General features: G+C 47.6%; 1 protein-coding gene across 7 annotated transcripts in view; it reads right to left on the bottom strand.

Annotated features, from left to right (window-relative positions):
* RIMBP2 (RIMS binding protein 2) overlaps positions 1–18273 on the bottom strand; it is a 1349166-nt gene that overhangs the window by 607898 nt on the left and 722995 nt on the right. For all 7 annotated transcript variants that reach the window (XM_086942673.1, XM_086942667.1, XM_086942669.1 and 4 more), the window contains exon 6: positions 13794–13898. In XM_086942673.1, coding sequence (XP_086798799.1) covers positions 13794–13898 — 105 coding nt within the window. The remainder of the gene's footprint in view (positions 1–13793; positions 13899–18273) is intronic.

Genomic DNA, 18273 nt, shown 5'->3' with positions numbered 1-18273 from the left:
GCGGTTGAAATAGCCAGTGCTTATAGTAGAGCCCAGGACTTTCAAAAAGGAAAAGAGGACGTAGGGAAACCGGTAGGACATTCACTTCACAGACCGGCCAGACCCCTTTTACCCAAGAAACCTGAACCTCTTGCTCTTGTCCCGGGTACGCCTACACTGCCTATACCCAGTATTCCTCTTAACAGACCTCCTCAGACTGGGCCTCAATGTTTTCAATGTGGAGGGTTCGGTCACATAGCCCGGTTTTGCCCTCAAAGAGAAGAACGCATGGAAATTGGGTTGGCGCGCAATTATTATTGTTCTCCCCCCTTAAAGAAACTGCCCCCATACAAATGTACGGTTTCAGTGAACGGACAACCCCTGACCGCATTAGCTGATACAGGCTGCTTACATAGTGTGGTTCGTCCGCAAGACTTGGGAGATCGCATAGGACCCATTGACGGTATGGTGGCTATCAAGTGTGTACACGGCGATACCAAACCATATCCGACTGCCAAGGTCTTAATTCAACATCGCCAAGACCAGGGTACATCTTTGACGGTGGGTTTAATACAGCGACTTCCAGAACAGGCTATTCTTGGCAACGATTATGAAAAATTACCCCAGTTATTACAGGAAACAGGCATGGAAGAAACCAGAGAGTGGCTGGCTACAGCTCCTTTCTCCACAGATGCTGAAAAAGAGTGGCCGCCTTCCAAACCACGAAAAAGTCGAAATCAGAGGAGGGCAGAAAAAGGAAAGCCACCCTTGGTGATGCCGTCCATTCCTGTTGAAAATCCATGGGAAACAGACCGTAATTTTCATGCTGCACAACGAGAAGATCCGGTACTACAAGAGGCATGGAAGAACGCCCTCGATGAAGAAGATCCAAATCATGTAGGTCCTTATTTTTTTATTAACAAGGGATTGTTATATAGAAAGAGTCATGAACAAAGATCGCAGTTGTTAGTACCAGAACCTTTTCGAGAAAAAGTGCTATATTTAGCCCATAGTCACTTATTGGGTGGTCATTTTGGGGCAGATAAGACGGAAAAGACCATATTGGACAATTTTTATTGGCCAGGAATTTATCAGCATGTAAAGAAATATTGCAGGGAGTGTCCCATTTGTCAACGACATAGTCGATATCATCCTCCTCGGGCACCATTATTTCCATTGCCTATTATCAATGATCCCTTCAGTCGAGTGGGCATGGATATAATCGGACCTCTCTTACCCTCTCGAAGTGGTTATAGATATGTACTAGTGATTGTTGACTATGCCACAAGATTCCCTGAAGCTTTACCTCTCCGTCGTCCTGACACAACTAATGTAGCTAAAGCCATGATTGGAGTGTTTTCCCGAGTAGGGTTTCCCAAAGAGATCCTAACGGATCAGGGAACTCCTTTTGTTTCCAAACTAATGAGAGATGTGTGCAAAGAATTAGGGATACATCAGATCCGAACATCGGCCTACCATCCACAGACAGATGGTTTGGTAGAAAGATATAATGCTACTATTAAAACCACTCTGAAGAAGCTGTTAGACCTAGAAAGTAGAAAATGGGAAGACATCCTACCTTTGGCTCTTTTTGCCATCCGGTGCAAGGAACAAAAGAGTACTGGGTATTCTCCCTTTGAGTTGCTCTATGGCCATAAACCTCGCACTTTCTTGGATATGGCTCGAGAGCAATGGGAGGCTGAACATGATAATAACAAGCCTTTACCCGAGTATGTCACGAATCTAAAAACGCATTTTAGTCAAATGCGAGAAATCGTCCGTAACAATTTAGAGGAGGCACAGAACGCACAAAAGACACAATATGACAAGAAAGCCAAACTCAGAACTTTCCAGGTGGGAGACCTGGTACTGCTTATGATGTCCTCCTCTGATCAAAAGTTACTAGGACAATGGCAGGGTCCCTATCCTATATTACAACAAGTTACACCCGTAACCTATCGCATTGAGGTAGACAGTAACAAAAAAATCTCTCAGATATACCATGTGAACTTGCTTAAGAAATGGGAGGGTCCAGCACCGGCAGCAGTTCATTCTGTTGAGCTTCAAGAGCCCCTTTTCAAACAGTGTATCGATCCAGACTTACCAGGGTCTTTATCCGGGGAATTAGTGGAGAAATTGCAGTCTCATGAATCCGTCTTTTCCAAAACTCCAGGTGTAACTAATCTAATTGAACATGCTATAAGAACAACCCCGGGGAAAAATGTTAGATTACGACCCTATCGGATACCCGAAGCAAGGAGACAGACGATAAGAGAGGAGGTACAAAAGATGTTACAAATGGGAATTATAGAACCATCCAACAGTGAATGGAATTCTCCCATCGTACTTGTGCCAAAGCCTGATGGCTCCATTCGATTTTGTATTGACTTTAGAGAAGTGAATAAAATTTCAGAATTCGATACCTACCCGCTCCCTCGAGTGGATGAAATGGTTGAAAGAATAGGAAAAGCCAAATACATTAGCACTTTGGACTTGTGCAAAGGATATTGGCAAATACCGTTGAAAAAAGAAGACAGGGAAAAAACAGCCTTTTCCACACCGGATGGGTTGTACCAATTTAGGATGTTACCTTTTGGGTTACATGGGGCTCCTGCCACGTTTCAGCGGGCCATGAATACAATACTAAGACCCTATGAAGGATTTGCTGGAGCCTATATTGATGATATCATCATATATAGTGATACGTGGGAACAGCATTTAGAACATCTTGCCGCAGTGGTATACACACTAGGATCACAAGGTCTAAAGATCAACCCCGCCAAAAGTCACTTGGCAGCTCAAACCATTAAGTATTTGGGTTATCTGTTGGGAGAAGGGGTTATACAGCCACAACCCTCAAAATTGTTGGCCATTTCCCATATTCCTTTCCCCAAGACAAAGAAAGATTTACGGGCTTTCTTGGGTTTACTGGGATACTATAGAAGGTTCATCCCACAATTTTCACAGTTGGCAGCTCCACTGACTGATCTATTGCAAAAACAGTGTAACACCGAACAAGTTCTACAAAGTCCCCCCAAGCCTGTTCAACAGTCATTCGAAGCCCTAAAGCAATCTTTAACGTCGGACACTGTTTTGATTAGCCCCGACTACTCACGACTGTTTATTTTACAAACGGACGCTTCGGATCAAGGACTAGGGGCTGTGCTATCGCAAGAAACACCACAAGGAGAGAAGCCTATTTTATATATTAGCCGCAAGCTTTTTCCTCGAGAAAAAAACTGCCACGATCGAAAAAGAAGCCCTTGCCATCAAATGGGCTATCGAGACATTACGGTATTATTTAGAGGGAAGAGAATTTACTTTGTTCACAGACCACGCACCCTTAGAATGGTTAGCACGAAACAAAGGACACAACGAGAGAGTGCTGAGGTGGTTCCTCTCTTTGCAACCATACAGATTTCAGACTCGACATAGGAAAGGTCAAGAACAAGGAAATGCGGACTATTTGTCCAGATACCCACAAGAAAGGCTTCCCCTTAGAAGAAAGACAGCAAGGGAAAGGGGATGTGAGAGTTTGCCTACCAGAACCCTTCGACAACGATATCCAGGCTCCTCTCTTCTATCTTCGCAGGGCTACGAACGGGGATACAACCTGGAAGTTCCTCCCTCGAAGACCGGAAGCAGTTCCTCAGGGCCAATAAGAGGGGAGTGGAATAACCGTTACGGGGAGGAAGTAGGTGGAACCAGGACAGCGTGGAAGGAAGACGCGGGACCCGAATTCAAGCAGGAAGACGCGGGACCCGGTTTCAAGCAGGAAGACGCGGGACCCGAATTCAAGCAGGAAGACGCGGGACCCGGTTTCAAGCGGGAAGACGCGGGACCCAAAAACAAGCAGGAAAACGCGGGACCCGATGTAAAGCAGGAAAAAGACGCAGAACTCGACCGGAGGAAGACTTGGACATCAGGAACCAACGAGGACGAAGACGAAACGTGGTCCGAAGATTGGTGGTGTCCGGAGGTGGCTGGAGAGCGGCCGTGACTCAGGAGAGTTACGGCGGAGCCAGGTTAGTGATTGTAAACTGGGAATAGATGGGAGAGGGTGGTAACGAACGGGTGGGGGTAGCGTCCAACAAAGTGATAACTCCGAGTTCTTTGTGAATATAACTCTGCCTTAGATTAAATCCTATGTTACTGTAAGCTCATCCTGATAATCGAACCTTAGTAGTAGATAATAGTATACTACCATTTTGGGTGTGGTAAAAACACCCCTTCTTGTCCTTTCTTTCAGTCCTTACTGTATGCAGGACTGTTCTCCAAAACGCTTAGGTTGTGAGATTATAACGTTATGACTTTTTGACATAACACTATTTTATTCTAACGGCTCCTTTTCATTTCTTTATTTCCTATGAGCCTCCGGGGAACACACCACGATCACGGACACAACGAAGATCGGACTTCAACATCCTCGTCGGACTCGGATGACGCTATAAAATCTCAAAAGCCTATAACTCAACAACCTTCAACTTCTTTACCAATCCTTAATAAACCTTCCTTTAAACCTATTCTTCAGCCTCCTCGCCTGTTTATCAAGCCTGCCCTCCCACACCCATATTCTGTATTTAAATTTTGCTGCCACCAGCTGGTTTGCATTATCCACAATCACTGTGATAATGGTGGAAATACTCATTTGATGAGTACACGTACCAGAGTGCACCGGGGCATGTTACTTTCAAAACCCGTGAGCGTAACTGGCCGCTTCAGTGGGAGCTGGACTCAGTCTTAGGTCTGCCTTGGCTCTGCTGTGTGACACAAATAACACAAACACTGCAAATTGGTGCTCAGTTTAACATTGTTTTTTTTATCCATAGCGGCCTGGAGGTCAGAGCTGGGTCGCTGTCCAGTCGTCCGTCTTTACGATAAACACATCATGTAGCTGGGACAAACACTCGCCAACAGATGTATCTCCCATCGCTTCCAGCAGAGAATTAAAATTATTTCTCTTGGGTGTGTTTGGAGGGGCAAAGCAGGCATGATCATGTTAATTACACAGCATTTGCTGTTGCATCAACACGTACACATCACATTGCATGATTTCTCTTTGGCTGTTCATCGCTGGGGGGGCATGCTTGCCACACTGCTGCTTCTGTACACCTTACACTCATGGCCCGAGAACGCAACTGTATCCATGCAGGGAAGTTTCCAGTTTCAACATCGGCCAACATAACTTAAAAACATTGGCAAAGCCAATAATTCTGGCTACACACTTATAAGTTCCCAAAGGGGAGACCTATTGGCTATGCCAATGCTTGTTTACTATGTTGACCAGAGACCAATAGTCAAAAAATCAAAAATCAACAGAACGAAAGAGGCCAACGCATGTTTCACGACCTTCATTCAATCAAATTTGTTGTTTCGTCAGGTCCTATATGGCAAGTCAACGATGTCACAACCGTAACAAACCATGAGAGACAAGGCTAATCCCAACACCATTTGAACCATGTATACTAATGGGCGCCCAAGAACCCCTGCAAATCGAACCACTCGACCCCTCACGTCATAGAAAGGTCATGTAAATATTGCGCCTGGCTAACCTGGAAAGAGATACTTCTCATAAGGTGTAAGGAAAGTACAATAAAAAGACCATGACAATAACACAAAAGGGTATGCATTCAGGATTACGTCTTAGCCTTTTTATTCCCACTCTCGGGCCATTGTCATTATCATACAAAGTTATCGAACATGATAGTGTAAAAGCACGTATGAAGCTTGGATCTAAGGGAGAATCTATGCAGCCGCCGTTGCATCACGTCAACCTGAGGACAGAGACAACACACCAACCTGAGGACAGAGACAACACGCCAACCTGTGGACAGAGACAACACGCCAACCTGTGGACAGAGACAACACGCCAACCTGTGGACAGAGACAACACGTTAACCTGAGGACAGAGACAACACGTCAACTTGAGGACAGAGACAACATGCCAACCTGAGGACAGAGATAACACGTCAACCTGAGGACAGAGACAACACGTCAACCTGAGGACAGAGACAACACGTCAACCTGAGGACAGAGACAACACGTCAACCTGAGAACAGAGACAACACATCAACCCGAGGACAGAGACAACACGTCAACCTGAGGACAGAGACAACACGTCAACCTGAGGACAGAGACAACACGTCAACCTGAGGACAGAGACAACACGTCAACCTGAGGACAGAGACAACACGCCAACCTGTGGACAGAGACAACACGCCAACCTGTGGACAGAGACAACACGTCAACCTGAGGACAGAGACAACACGTCAACCTGAGGACAGAGACAACACGTCAACCTGAGGACAGAGACAACACACCAACCTGAGGACAGAGACAACACGCCAACCTGTGGACAGAGACAACACGCCAACCTGTGGACAGAGACAACACGTCAACCTGAGGACAGAGACAACACGTCAACCTGAGGACAGAGACAACACGCCAACCTGAGGACAGAGACAACACGTCAACCTGAGGACAGAGACAACACGTCAACCTGAGGACTGAGACAACACGTCAACCTGAGGACTGAGACAACACGTCAACCTGAGAACAGAGACAACACGTCAACCTGAGGACAGAGACAACATGCCAACCTGAGGACAGAGACAACACGTCAACCTGAGGACAGAGACAACATGTCAACCTGAGGACAGAGACAACACGTCAACCTGAGGACAGAGACAACACGCCAACCTGAGGACAGAGACAACACGTCAGGCCACATATGGTAAGAACTCACCAGCCTGCAGACAGGGACAACGTACGTATGTGCACACCAGTCTACGGAAAGGGACTACACGTCAACTCGCTTATAGAAACAACACACCAGCCTGTAGACAAGGACAACACACCAGCCTGCGGATGAGAAGAACACACCAGCCTGTGGACAGGAACAACACACCAGCCAGTGGAGGGGGGGACACCAGCCCGCTTGTGTGGACGGCATGGTCGCCATTTAATATGGACAACATCCCGGCCGGGTGAAGGAAAGATACGCTGTCCCGCCAAAGGGGCGGAGACAGCGCAGTGCTGACATGGACAACGAGGGCTCCTGCTGCTATCTTCTGATAAATCGATTTCCTTGCAGCAGTAATGAGTGTTGGTTCCAGGAAGGTTTGCAGATATATTTTGACAGGCAGTGGGAAGCGCTGCTTTATCCATCAGCCGGAGTTTAATAAAGTCTGGTGTGAGCACAGGCTGCTGATAAATGACCAGAATAGGCCATCAGTAATCCTCTCCCCCGGTGCAGTGGCAGCAGGCACGAAGAGAGCATAGAAGCGATGGGACCAACATCCGTGCCCCTGCCTGAGCGCGCGAGGAATGAAGCCGCGATCTGTGAGGAACATTTCTGGAGCTACTTACAACAGTGTCCCTGATGGTCCGCTTCCAGCACCGGATAAGGTGGGTTTACAGCAATCCCACAGGATGGGACCAGCGAGGGAAAGGATTCTAGGTCTAGAATGTCCTGCACCCAACCAGAGAGGTCAAGAAGAAGTGTTCAGTCAACAGGTAATTTAAGAGAGTGACTGACTGGTAATGAGGTTCACACATTATGGTCCCAAAGAATGAGAGGTCTCCACCCCCATCACATCACCTCTCCTCCACTCCAGCCGTCCGACTCCAACACTTCCTGCACATCATCCAGCCCTGGTGTCCAGCGCCCTCCTGAAGCTCGTCCCCAGGACAGAAGTCCTGTTATTTACCAAGGACGAGAAACCGGACAAACCTTCCTCAATGACACGATCCTTGACGGGTTCGAAAATCAACTTCTACCCAAGGCCTAGTCACCTGGATCCACCCTGAACACCAGTCTCACCTGGGGAGAACACAGTGCCAAGAAAAGAAGGAGGCCAGGTACCAGCTCTAAAGCTAAAGCCCTCCTACTCTTGAATCTGGAGGGGGACATGACCTGCGGGATGGCCTCCCAGGCTCCACAAGGGCTCCCCTGACGGGCATCCAACATACCTCAGCACAACTCATTGAGAGCCCGAATAAATATGATCACATCACCCCCCCAACTATGATGAAACCCCTTGGGCTCCCCTTGCCGGCCCATACCATCTTCAAAACCAGCTGCATCATTTACACATCTATCGCGACCAGCACCCACCGGCATGGGGCTGTCATCTCTGGGGGCTCCCGGCACACCCACAGCCAGGACACCATCAGACTGGAGACAAAGAAGCATAAAGATGTAAAAACATGAGAATCGGGAACAACATTCCTTAATCCATCAAGAGCCCACCAACCCCCTTCCGTAACTCTTTCATGAACACCACTTCATGACGCAGTGACGGTCTACACACCGCTGCCTCTGGCGATGTTCATGCTATGCAAGAAACACATGCGTACACACAGTGTAAGTGGAATGTACAGACTGGCGCACTCAAGAAACGCCAATGGAAATATCTGTTCATCCTATCACACAGATCTGACATGGAGGGAACCGTGTTCATACTGTCACACAGATCTGACATGGAGGGAACCATGTTCATACTATCACACAGATCTGACACGGGAGGGAGCCCTGTTCATACTATCACACAGATCTGACACGGGAGGGAACCGTGTTCATACTATCACACAGATCTGACATAGAGGGAACCGTGTTCATACTATCACACAGATCTGACACGGGAGGGAGCCCTGTTCATACTATCACACAGATCTGACATGGGAGGGAACCGTGTTCATACTATCACACAGATCTGACATGGGAGGGAGCCCTGTTCATACTATCACACAGATCTGACACGGGAGGGAACCGTGTTCATACTATCACACAGATCTGACATAGAGGGAATTGTGTTCATACTATCACACAGATCTGACATGGAGGGAGCCCTGTTCAAACTATCACACAGATCTGACACAGGAGGGAGCCCTGTTCATACTATCACACAGATCTCACACGGGAGGGAACCCTGTTCATACTATCACACAGATCTGACATGGAGGGAACCGTGTTCATACTATCACACAGGGAACCATGTTCATACTATCACACAGATCTGACACGGGAGGGAACCCTGTTCATACTATCACACAGATCTGACACTGGAGGGAATCCTGTTCATACTATCACACAGATCTGACATGGAGGGAAACGTGTTCATACTATCACACAGATCTGACATGGAGGGAACCGTGTTCATACTATCACACAGATCTGACATGAAGGGAACCGTGTTCATCCTATCACACAGATCTGACATGGAGGAAACCGTGTTCATACTATCACACAGATCTGACATGGAGGGAACCGTGTTCATCCTATCACACAGATCTGACATGGAGGGAAACGTGTTCATACTATCACACAGATCTGATATGGAGGGAACCTTGTTCATACTATCACACAGATCTGACACGGGAGGGAGCCCTGTTCATGCTATCACACAGATCTGACATGGAGGGAACCGTGTTCATACTATCACACAGATCTGACATGGAGGGAACCGTGTTCATACTATCACACAGATCTGACATGGAGGGAGCCCTGTTCAAACTATCAGACAGATCTGACATGGAGGGAGCCGTGTTCATTCTATCACTATCATATGTTCATATCATCACCTTCTTTTTGGAGGGGGCCTGTGTACCTACCATTACAAGCACCCAACACTGGAGAGGACTTCAACGCCTCGTCTGGGGTAGTAAGCACTATATAAATGCAAATGTTGGTGTTAATTACACACACCCATCACCAGAAGAAACCATATATGTCCCATTACACGCACCCAATACCACACAGGATCATTTTATAATCATACACACCCATCACCAGAAGAAACCATGCTTGTACCATTGTAGCAGCCCAAAACCAGAGGCATAAATGTACCCGTTGTTGTACCGGCTAAAGTACACGCAGGTATAATGTACGTGCCACTGTACAGACCCAGTACCAAAGTAGTGATGGATGTACCACTGCGTGGATCCAACACCAGAGGCGAAAATTAATGTACTCCTCAACTAATCCAAACCCGCTGAGAATGATCCATGTACTGTTACACCGATCCAACACCGCAGAGAATGATCCCCGTACTGCTACATCGATCCAACACCGCAGAAAATGATCCATGTACTCTGCACCGATCCAACACCGCAGAGAATGGTCCATGTACTGCTAGACTGAGCCAACACCGCAGAGAATGATCCATGTACTTGTTACATCAATTACTTCCAGACGGGAGGATCCATGCAGTCTGAACTGATCCAACACCACAGAGGATGATCCATGTACTCTGCACTGATCCAACACCACAGAGAATGATCCATGTACTCTGCACCGATCCAACACCGCAGAGAATGATCCATGTACTCTGCACTAATCCAACATCACAGAGGATGATCCATGTACTGCTACACCGATCCAACACCGCAGAGAATGATCCATGTACTGATACACCGATCCAACACCGCAGAGAATGATCCACGTACTGCTACACCGATCCAACACCGCAGAGAATTATCCATGTACTACTACACTGATCAGCTCCAGAGGAAATGATCCATGTACCCAGCACCAATCCAACACGACAGAGGATGATCCATGTACTGCTACACCAATCATCTTGAGTGGGGATGATCCATGAACTTTGTACCAATCCAACACCGCAGAGAATGATTCATGTATTGCTACATGGATCCAGCACCAGAGGGGATGATCCATGTACTGCTACACCGATCAACCCCAGAGGGGAAGATCCATGTATTGCTTCACTGATTACTACCAGAGGGGATGATTTGTGTAGTCCTACAATGATCCAACATGGCAGAGGATGATCCATGTCCTACTACATCGATCCAGCTCTAGAGGGGGTGATGCATGTACTGCTGCAGCGGCCTAGTACCAGAGGAGATGCTGCATGCACTGTGGCACCAATCCATGTTCTCTGCACCGATCCAACACCATAGAGGATGATTCATGTACTGCTACACCAATCCAACACCAGAGGGAATGATCCATGTGCTCTTCACCAATCCAACACCACAGAGGATGATATGGCTACATTGATCCAGCACCAGAGAAGAAGATCCATGTACCACTACACCAATCCAACACCAGAGGGGATGATCCATGTACTCTGCACTGATCCAACACCATAGAGGATGATCCATGTACTCTGCACCGATCCAACACCGCAGAGAATGATCCATGTGCTCTGCACTGATCCAACACCGCAGAGAATGATCCATGTGCTCTTCACCGATCCAACACCATAGAGGATGATCCATGTGCTCTTCACCGATCCAACACCATAGAGGATGATCCATGTACTCTGCACCTATCCAACACCGCAGAGGATGATCCATGTACTGCTACAACGATTTAGCATCAGAGGCATTGATCCATGAACTCCTGCATGATCCAGTGGGAAGATCCAAGTACTGCTGCAACCAGTGCCGGAGGGGATGATCCATGTACTCTGCACCGATCCAACACCATAGAGGATGATCCATGTGCTCCTCACCGATCCAACACCATAGAGGATGATCCATGTGCTCTTCACCGACCCAACACCATAGAGGATGATCCATGTGCTCTTCACCGACCCAACACCATAGAGGATGATTCATGTGCTCTTCACTGATCCAACACCACAGAGGATGATCCATGCGCTCTTCACCGATCCAACACCATAGAGAATGATCCATGTGCTCTTCACCGATCCAACACCATAGAGGATGATCCATGTGCTCTTCACCGACCCAACACCATAGAGGATGATCCATGTGCTCTTCACCGATCCAACACCATAGAGGATGATCCATGTGCTCTTCACCGACCCAACACCATAGAGGATGATCCATGTGCTCTTCACCGATCCAACACCATAGAGGATGATCCATGTGCTCTTCACCGATCCAACACCATAGAGGATGATCAATGTGCTCTTCACCGATCCAACACCATAGAGGATGATCCATGTGCTCTTCACCGATCCAACACCATAGAGGATGATCCATGTGCTCTTCACCGATCCAACACCATAGAGGATGATCCATGTACTCTGCACTGATCCAACACCACAGAGGATGATATAGAGGATGATTCATGTACCATTGACTCCACCAGTCTGGATGTCTCTCCAGGACAGACCACCCAACTGTAAAGTCCAGATGTCCTTGGCACCAAACGTCTGGAGTAGGGCCCACAATAGGAGCACCCAGCTTCCCCTGACACTTGTTCCACATACCCCATGTTTCCATTTGTTCAGACAAACCCTGCTTTCATATACCACCCTGTCAGCCTGCATGCAACGCTCCACGTCCCTCGTCCATTCATCCAGGTGTGGTGATGATACAGCCACCCATATACGTGTTATATTACGTTTAGCCACCATCAGCCCAAGTGTCATCCAGAGGCAATCCATGTGCGTGACATCAGTTTCACCCCAAAAATCTAGAAGACACCATTTTGTCTACAATATCACACTGCTCCCACAAACACTCTTGACACAGACAGCCCCAGCCCCCCAATAACGCTTGAGTGCCCGCCGTCCCACACAATGCATAATGAATGTTTCCTTCTGTCCACACTGCTTGGGACACAGTGCACTCTCAGTTTGACTCCTTTTAACCCTTGTTGTACATGCATAATAACATTTGTGGAGGATTTTTAATTGCACAAAGTGAAATCTTAACCGCCTGGCCCCCTCCCTGGGGGAAGCCAACGCCTCAGGTCATTAACCATCCTCCAACCCCCCGACAAGATCATGCCCACAACTCTTTCGCAAGCGGACCAGGGGGTATGGGGAGTTATGCAACAGTTTGTGGTAAGTACACGAAATCGCCTTACGGGACGTGTATTCGTCTTGCAATCTATTTTCAAGTGGGGAGGATTCAGGAAGGTCCTCACCCCCTTGGCAGTACATTTTGGAGGGCATGAATTATTTGGAAATATCGGTAAGCCGTATCAAATTCAAATCGCTGTGTATTGTTTACAAGTCACTCAATAATCAAGGTCCCCACTTTCTCAAACAGAATCTTCTCCATCATGTCCCAACCCGATCTCTTCGTTCCTCTATTCAGAACCTCTTGGCTGTGCTTCGCACTAGAACAGTCACCTGGGGGGACAGGCGTTTCCTGGTTGCCGCCCCTAGACTCTGGAACACCCTTCCTGCACATATCCGAGCAAGTCCCTCCCTGTTCACATTCCGCAAACAGCTAAAGACGTGGTTATTTGACCAATAGCCTTGTATATCTTCTTTACCCCAGTTGCTGATCCATCCCTTAATTAGCGCCGAGACGCCCACGGGTATTCGCCGCGCTCTACAAATGTCAATAAATAAATAAATAAATAAATAAGTCTCAGCGGGCTCCACGGGGTATTCTCTTTGTAACTCCGTGAAATTAATCAATTCGCCCTGTGCCCACAGGTCTCCCACTTTAGACAGGCCAATGAGATCCCACTTATCAAAGCCTTTTCGCTTGGCCAGGATGACCAGTTTCATGGAATCCCACCAAAGAGTGGCTCGTGTGATCTTGTCCCGCCAACCCAACACATTTAGTGCAGTGTGCCAAAGGGTAAGGGTGATCGCGGTAGGGTGTAGCATGTAGTCCCCCAAAGATGGCTCTAAGATAGCCCTTGGGTCGCATGTTCCTCCTATCCAGCCTGTAGGCTGGTTCGTCCTCGGGTAGATGGACCCAATACTTGATTGTGATACGACTCCACTGGGACAGACCTCTGAGTCCACCAGCCTTGAGCGTCTTACGGAGTCGATCCCATGGACCCGGGAGGCCTCCTAGCACACATGGCGGGCCCTTGCATCCCTGACCCTGGTACTCTGCGTTGTCGCTCTTACCTTCTGCAATACTTCAATCTCCTGCTGCTTTGCGTGGAGGACGGCCAAGGCTTGCTCATGCTCTTGCTCCAACTGTTGCCGCCGTTCAGCAGCTTCGCGCATGTGCTGTTCAGAGGCAAGGAAAGGGCGTTAGTGGTCAGCAGGCAGCATCTAGTGACCTAGCAAGAAATACTACCACATTTACACATAGGCTATCAGCATCATTGGAACCTAGGCGCCAACAAAGAATCTCAACGCATCGAATGGGCACCAAGCATGAGTGCCAATGCTTGTTTGTCACGAAACAGTCTATATTGTATTTTGAAAAGGGCTGCAGTTTGGGGATTTTCCCAGAACAATAAATGGAATATCTAGTGGTGAACTGTGATTACAATGCACATGTTTCAAGGGCCTTGGCATGGGGCCCCCTGCCGAATGACCGCACTGTGCTGCATATTACTCGAGAGAGAGAAGTAACCTTCAGCAATATGTTAAATAACGGGGATGTGTTTACTTACAAGCTACCTGAAGTAAAAGAAAAGAAACAAATGAGGTATACTGCAGCACATAACTTTAGAAATATTCTTTTTTTTTAAATATCTTGGAACAAACGGTTAAAAATATGACAAATTCTCTTCAAAATGCAAAAAAGTGTATATCATTACCATGTAGAAGTGTTTCACCTTAGTACATCAGGTTATATCAGTGCATTCAGTAGTGTTTTTCAATAGTGATAGTTTTCAAAATAAACAAAGAAACATTCATTCCTACTCCCACTCTGACAGCGAGGCCAATAGTGACCTTGGAGCCCAGCCAGTTGTCCCTGAACCCTCTGGGTGGCCTAGGTTGTTAGTAGACGTGCACGACGTTATAGTTTCTTAAACCAAACACAAGAGAAGTGTTTGTACAGTTCATATCCTGAACGCATGTATGTCAAGGTGCTCTGACATGTGATAATGAGGATACAGGAGGCAAAGTGAAAGAAAACAAGTGCAAAGGATCACACAATTTGGCCAGGCGGGGAAGCCGGAATTGATTTGAGGTTTTCTGGTTGCACATTGTGCAATTCTTTTTCATTCCAATCAGTGATGAAGTCACTTCTTTTTGACACTTGACTCTCACAAGGTAGTGCTGGGAAGTAGATTGGGCTCGCCCTAAGGTGCGGTAGAGGGAAAGCGATTCAAATATACCTTAACATAGTATTGTGAAACCTATGACTCTTCTAGAGGCTAGGGTCTCACTTCAGAGGGCAGTATGGAATGAACCCTCAAAATAACTCCATGACCCACTAACCATACCATGTACATGCTTCGCTTCCCCAACGCCAACATTGACTCACCCCCTACACCCCTTCCAGTAAAGTCCTGCTCCCCCCCCCCATGGCATCAATGCGACCCTCGGGCACACCAGAGACCATACTTTGTGGTCCCTGGGAAAATGTTTGGGGGTACCCCTGATCCTGGCCATGAACAGGGCTCACATGACACCTGTCTTGGTTATCTAATGGTTCATGTTCAAAACTATAACTTTTAATAAGTACTTCTCAGAGCAGTGCTGTAATGAGGCTGGTTAGGACTCACTATGTAATGCTCTCACAATACCCCAAAATGGGTCCTTTGGATTCACCCTAATAAACCTCTAGTTGAGTCCTGGTAACGTGGAACAGAGTAGTCAGGCTTTACTACAGGAACATATTAATCATTTCAGAGTACCAACATGGACGATAGACACGACTCAAAAGAAATCCAACACCAATTTATAAAATTAAAGAAGATTTTTATATCAATCTAGCACCAAAATGGCGACAATCGGATGAATATAAACAGAGTTGTGGATTTTAGAAGGAAAAATAAATCAATGCAATTCAATATTGCAGAACTTTAACATCGCGGTCAATGGTAAAAAGCACTCGTGACAATCGGTCACTTGCGTCGAGTTGAGTGGAACTCACTGAAGGGTAAGATGACGCGGGTCTATGGACCAGGCCACGATAGTTACTTGACTTTTACCTGGCGCGTAGGGCCCGGGTGCAGAGCTGCTCTGGCTGCCCCTGATGCTGCAGCGGGAGCTGCCGGGAGCTGGTTTTACCGCTCAGACGGTGAAGGTGAGGAAACGTATGCAAAAACTTTACAATGGAGCCACTGAGGTGGTAGGTTGAAGGTGCTGCGGAGTTCACTCTGGTTTCAGCGTTGATTGAAGGTAATGGTAGCCGAGCTGGCCACTAACAAGCCTTGGCAACAGTAAGGTCAGATTGAAGATATTTCGATGTCAGGACGCACAATGCACTGGACCATCTAGTTTTGGGAGAACCATCAAAGTGCCCAATGGCAAGCGATTCTTTGGTTCTGGGAGTGTGCTTTTATCTGCGGGCTGCAGGGGACTAGTGCCACGAGTCCAAGGGAGTCTGGAGTTTCCTTTGGCTCTCAAATGGGTCAGTTTATCTAGGGAAACTGGTCTTTGATCTGGGACGAGTCGCAGTCATGCAGTTGCAGAGTATAATGCCTTTGTTTTGTACAGGTCCTGAAGTTGCAGACTTGAGCCTCTTCTTTGTCCTCTGTTGCATTTTGAAACAGAAGGTTCTTGTGCCAGGGGCATCCCTTAAATCCTAGATTTAGAAGGTGTTAGGGGTGTGGGTGCAAGGGACCGATGGGCTACTAGCCCCAGCGGTTAATCCACCTTTTCTACCCAGAACTTTCTATTCTGCCACTTTTTAAAATGGCAGAAATCTTCCATGACTGTAAAGACCAGGTAGCCAATCCTAGGGGTGTGGTTAGCCTTCTGAGGTGTACACCTCCTGACTACATAATGTTCCCGCCTGCCTGGGAGCAAATGTGCCTGGGGCAGTGGGACAGGTTTGTACCCCTCTAGGGGGCAGCCTGAATGCATATCAGAGTCGGTGAAAGCTTTGGAGCTCACTGCCTTGATGTGCCACTTCACAAGCCATCCTGTCAGTGAGGGATGTGTTACCACCTACTCATCTAGGCCTTTCTTTCTGACTCGTGGGGGTGTTCAGACCTCATGGCAGCACCTGGGTGCATGTCACATCACATCTGACATGGGAATCATGTCAGGGGTGATGAGATACGCTGTTTAATACCAAACATGACATATTTCAGTGGGAAAATACTGGAGCTGGCAACCTCTGGGGTGCCTGGGTGCCACTCCATGTTATACTATGGTCCCTGATCACTTTGCCTTTAATAGAAAGAGGCTGCTATAGGGACATATACGTTTGCTGTTATATGCCCACACCTTTAAGATAATACACCCTGCCTTCTGGGCACAGGAGATCTACCTTAGGGGTGACTTGCATATATTAAAAATAGTGCAAAACTGAGAACCAACGGCGGACTCCAGTGGCCGCACTTCCTCTGTGTGATCGCCAAGTGATGAATTAGTAATAAGATGAGAGTCGGTGTGCACACACGGCTCCTGCACCCGCCGTTGTAGGGTGCCAACTGCCAAGTATTATTATTATTATTATTATTATTATTATTATATGAAATTTGTAATGCGCTCAGCTTACCCGGGGGCATCCCGGCGCAACAGACCAAAGAAGGAGGAACTCGATAACTCACTACTGTGGAAACAAGTAGGTTTTAAGAAGTTTCCTAAATATTAGGATCTTGTGCTCTGAGCGAATCTTAAGGGGCAGAGAGTTCCACAGAGATGCCACCTGAACCGAGAAACGCCTGCCCCCCGTCCGAGCTCTCCTGACTCTCGCAGATTGCAAAAGATGTTGCTGGTCTGAGCGCAAAAGGCGTGGAGGTTTATAGGGACGGGCCATATTAACAAGGATGGGGGGGCCTTTGCCATGTAAAATTTTATGGGCCGTACACAAGTATACAAGTACACAAGTATACAAGTAGATATACAGAATTATAAGAACATTGGAGCGGTGCACTCCCAAATGAGTATGGCGTCAATAAAGAAGCTCAATCAGTTTCTTCGTTGCACAAATATAAAACTCTTTATTTTCAACAATCCATAGGGTTTGCGCAATGCATCTCGTTCAAAAGGTTGAAATTCGTCAGGGCGAGTGTGATGGATGGTGAATACAGCAAATATAATGCTTCTAATAGAAGGGTCGCCGGGCCTGGTCAGGTCCGGACCTCGGTCTTGATAAACGTCAGATGCTGCCGATCCCTAGCCTGCTTGTCGCTGTGTGGGCCTCCTTCATAAGGGCCTTGGTAGTGTATCAGCAGTCGAATCGACTGGCTGACTCCAGGCTGACGGGCTCCACTAGCTGATACCAGGGTGACTAACTCCAGGGTAAGGGTAAGGGTCTCCTGCTTGGCTACAGGGGATGACTTCAGGGTGGCTGACTCCAGGGTAATGACTCTGAGCTGGCTGGATCGAGTGGCTGACTTCCGGTGGCTGACTGCAAGGTAAGGTCTCCTGTCTGGCTGGCTCCAGGCTGACTGGCTACGGTGGATGACTTTAGGGTGGCAGACTCCAGGGTAACGACTCCGGTCTGGCTGGCTCCGGGCTGGCTGGCTAC

Source organism: Lissotriton vulgaris, chromosome 11, assembly GCF_964263255.1.
Source record: "Lissotriton vulgaris chromosome 11, aLisVul1.2, whole genome shotgun sequence".
NCBI classification, from domain to species: Eukaryota; Metazoa; Chordata; class Amphibia; order Caudata; family Salamandridae; genus Lissotriton; species Lissotriton vulgaris.
The sequence above is the reverse complement of the archived record's forward strand: the minus strand, read 5'-3'. Positions and strand labels throughout refer to the sequence as shown.